The following is a 4,288-nucleotide window of genomic DNA, read 5'->3' as shown; positions in this document are numbered from 1 at the left end:
AGTAATAACGAAGTCTCTTGGGAAACGATATCCGGTCTTACCGGTATTACTACTTGAGCGATTTGGTGCACTTGCCAAAGTCTCAACAAGTTTTTGGCGCCGTTGCCGGGGACTTCGGTTCAATTACTTTACTTTTGTGTGATTTCTAACCTATTTAAGCTTTACTCTTATATTCTTTTTACTTTGAATAAATTTTGTTTCATTATTTGTGGGCTAACTTGGTGCTCTAGTACTATTGGCTCTAATGTATGCAGGGCACAATCCGTACTAGGAGCACACGATCTTCTGACCCTCTCCTTTTAGATCCTGAAGTTGAAAAGACTGCCCGAAGAAACAACAGTAGAAGAAGAAAAGAGAATCGGGCATCTAGAGAAACTTCTCTAGCTCATGTGACTCCTGAGCAACTCATTGTGCCTGCAGCTGAGCAGGAAGTGGAACAAATGGCTGAAAATATGAATGGTGATGGTGATGGGCAAGATAGACGCACTCTGGAGGATTTCAATACCTTTTGAGGGTCGTTTCAGTTCAACAGTATTTCTCGGCCACAAATCAATGCACCAAACATGGAGGTGAAGACTGCTCTCATTCATCTGGTGCAGGGCAAGCAATTTCATGGCCTGGCACATGAAGATCCATTCAAACATATCACCTGTTTCTTGGAGATATGCAACACAGTGAAGCTTCAAGGTGTTCCAGATGACTTCATTAGGCTCAGTCTATTCCCATTCTCTCTCGAAGGCAATGCCAAGGAGTGGCTCACTTCATTTCCAGAAAATAGCATCACTTCATGGGATGATTTGGTGGCAAAGTTTTGCAACAAATACTTCCCTCAATCCAAAGTAACAAAAGGGAAGCAAGAGATTTCATCTTTCCAGCAGGGTTTTAGTGAGACATTGGGTTAAGCTTGGGAAAGATTCAAAGGGCTACTAAGGAAAACACCCACTAATGGGTTTGATGAGCCCACAGTCCTGAACGTGTTCTTGACAGGATTAGGGTCCCAAAATAAGTTGATGTTGGATGCCTCATCTTGCGGAAACATCCGTTGGAAGACTCCACAGGAAGCCCGGGTGCTCATTGAAAACATGGCTGCTAATGATAATGAAGCACAGAATGAGAGGGGGCAACAAAGAGGTGTCCTACAACTCCAGTCTCATGATGCCATACTGGCCCAAAATAAACTCATGAGCCAACAGCTTGAAATCCTCATGAATAAAGTCTCACAGTTGCAAGAGCATCAAAATGTGTCACATGCCCAACATCAAGGGTGTTTAATCTGTGGTGGAGGGCATATAAGTGGCCAGTGTATGAAGGAAGGCATGACCCAAGAAGATGTAAACTACATGGGTAATCAAAACCGGCCAAACAATTTCAACCAAGGTTGGAGACCCCACCCTAGCATGGGCCAAGGGCAAGCTGGGCCATCAAACATACCACCACATCAACAATACCAACCTCACTCTGCTTGTGCTGAAAAATCCTCTAAGTTGGAAGAGACTCTCCAACAGTTTATGCAAGTCTCCATGTCTAATCACAAAAGCACTGAAGCTTCCATTAGAAACTTGGAGATCCAAATGGGCCAATTGGCCAAGAAGTTGGAAGAGAAATCCGACAAGGGTTTTGGAGCCAATACTGAAGCTAACCCGAAGGAAGAATGTAAAGTTATCACCACAAGAAGTGGTAAGGTGTTAGTTGAAAAAATGAGGGAGGACAAAGAAGAGAAAAATGAGGAAGTGGAGAGAGAGAATGGAGAGAAAAGAGAAGATGAAAGTGGAGAGAAAAACAATGAGGAAGAGGAAGAGGAAGAGGAGAGAAAAGTGGAGGACAAAAGTGAGAAAAATGAGAAAAATGAGAGTGAGGGAAATGAGAAAAAGAGAGAGGAAGTTTAGGGAAAGAAGAAGGAATTTGAGAAACCACTCCCATACCCAAAAATCTACTCTAGAAAAGAGAAAGAGAAGCAATATGGGCGGTTTATGGAGATATTCAAGCAATTGGAGATCAAAATACCCTTCTCGGAAGCATTAAAGCAAATGCCGGCCTATGCCAAGTTTATGAAGGAGCTTCTGACTAAAAAGAGGAAGTATATTGAAGCAGAAACCATTGAAGTTCAAGGGAATTGTAGTGCCATCATTCAAAAGCTTCTTCCANCGAAGTTTAAAGACCCTGGTAGTTTTACTATCCCATGCACTATTGGGAAGTTGGCTATTGGGAAGGCTTTGATAGATTTGGGAGCAAGCATCAACTTAATGCCCCTCTCTATGTTCAAGAAGATTGGAGAGTTGGGATTGAAGCCTACTCATATAACTCTCCAACTAGCTGACAGATCCATTAAATACCCTCATGGGGTGGTGGAAGCGTGTTAGTTAAAGTTGACAAATTTCTCTTCCCGGTGGATTTTGTCATAATGGAAATGGAGGAGGATATTGATGTTCCCCTCATCCTCGGGATACCTTTCATGAAGACCGCAAGAGTGCTAATTGATGTTGATAATGGGAAACTCAAGGTGAGAGTGCATAATGAAGAAGTTGACTTCAATGTTTTTGAAGCTATGTCCCATCCAAGTGATGATGAAGCATGTTTTCAACTTGATGCTTTGGATGAAGTATGCTCTAACACTGAGAAAGTTGCTTTCATTTCATCCCCTCTAGAGAAGACCCTTATTGATGCTTGTGAGGCTCTCAATGAAGAGGAAGAAAAACTGATTGATGAATGTCTGACTAACTTGGGTACTTTGAAGGAAATCCCTCCTCATGAAGTGAAGATTGAAGATTTAAATGCCAAGGAGAAAGTCAAAGAAGGCAAACTTGAGATAAAAATGTTACCCCCTCATTTGAAGTATGTGTTTCTAGAAGAGGGTGCTAGCAAACCAGTTATCATCAGCAATTCTTTATCTTTCACAGAAGAAGCAAAATTGATTGAAGTTCTCAAGGCTAACAAGGGTGTTATTGGGTGGACAATATCTGATCTCAAAGGGATAAGCCCCTCATATTGCATGCACAAGATCTTCATGGAGGAGAATTTCAAGCCAGTAGCTCAACCTCATAGAAGATTGAATCCTGTGATGAAGGAAGAAGTGAGAAAAGAAGTCTTGAAGCTACTTGAGGCTGGAATCATATAGCCAATTTCTGACAGTGCCTAGGTGAGTCCTGTACAAGTCGTCCCAAAGAAAGGTGGGATGACAGTTGTTTGTAATGATAAGAATGAACTCATACCCACAAGGACTGTAACTGGATGGAGGATGTGCATAGACTANAGGAAGCTGAACAAAGCCACAAGGAAGGATCATTTTCCCCTTCCTTTCATGGATCAGATGTGGGAGAGGCTAGCAGGCCAAGCTTTCTATTGCTTTCTTGATGGTTATTCTGGATATAACCAAATTGTTGTGGATCCAAAAGACCAAGAGAAGACAACTTTTACTTGTCCATTCGGTGTTTTTGCTTATAGAAAAATGCCATTTGGATTATGCAATGCTCCAAGCCACGTTTCAAAGATGTATGCAGACTGTCTTTTCAGATTTAATTGAAAAATGCATTGAGGTCTTCATGGATGATTTTTCAGTGTTCGGAAGTTCATTCAACCTTTGCTTGTCAAATCTGGAGATTGTTCTTGAAAGATGCATCCAAACGAACCTTATTCTCAATTGGGAAAAATTCCATTTCATGGTTACTGAAGGTATTGTGTTGGGTCATAAAATTTCATCTAAAGGCATTGAAGTTGACAAAGCTAAAGTGGAAGTCATTGAAAAGCTTCCTCCACGGACGAATGTGAAAGGGATAAGAAGCTTTCTTGGGCATGCTGGCTTTTATAGAAGATTTATCAAGGACTTCTCCAAGATTGCTAAGCCATTATGCAGCCTTTTGGTAAAGGACACACCTTTTGTTCTGGATGAAGAGTGTTTAAATGCATTCAGAATTTTGAAGGATAAGCTAATCTCAGCACCAGTGATCATTGGTCCAAATTGGGACCAAGAGTTTGAATTGATGTATGATGCTAGTGATTATGCCATAGGTGTTGTCCTTGGCCAAAGAAGAGTAAAGGTCTTTCATGCCATTTACTATGCCAGCAAAGTTCTAAATGGAGCTCAACTTAACTATGCCACAACTGAGAAAGAATTTCTGGCAATTGTGTNTGCNTTGGAAAAATTCAGACCTTATCTCATNGGTTCCAAAGTAATCATCTACACGGACCATGCTGNAATAAAGTACTTGNTGACCAAACCGGATTCTAAACCAAGATTGATAAGATGGGTTCTTCTGCTACAAGAGTTTGATTTAGAGATCCGGGACAAAAA

The 4,288-nt window shown here is 41.3% G+C and overlaps 1 protein-coding gene across 1 annotated transcript; it reads left to right on the top strand.

Moving 5' to 3' along the window:
* Positions 1-563: 563 nt before the first annotated feature.
* On the top strand, positions 564-2,360 carry LOC106778397. Its single transcript, XM_014666357.1, has 3 exons — positions 564-897; positions 988-1,684; positions 1,940-2,360. The coding sequence occupies exons 1-3, from the start codon at positions 564-566 to the stop codon at positions 2,358-2,360; spliced, it is 1,452 nt and encodes a 483-aa protein (XP_014521843.1).
* The last annotated feature ends 1,928 nt before the right edge of the window (positions 2,361-4,288 follow it).

The sequence above is a fragment of the Vigna radiata genome, unplaced genomic scaffold (assembly GCF_000741045.1).
Source record: "Vigna radiata var. radiata cultivar VC1973A unplaced genomic scaffold, Vradiata_ver6 scaffold_338, whole genome shotgun sequence".
In the NCBI taxonomy this organism is placed as follows: domain Eukaryota; kingdom Viridiplantae; phylum Streptophyta; class Magnoliopsida; order Fabales; family Fabaceae; genus Vigna; species Vigna radiata.
Note: the sequence above shows the minus strand (reverse complement) of the source record. Positions and strands in the feature narration are given on the sequence as shown.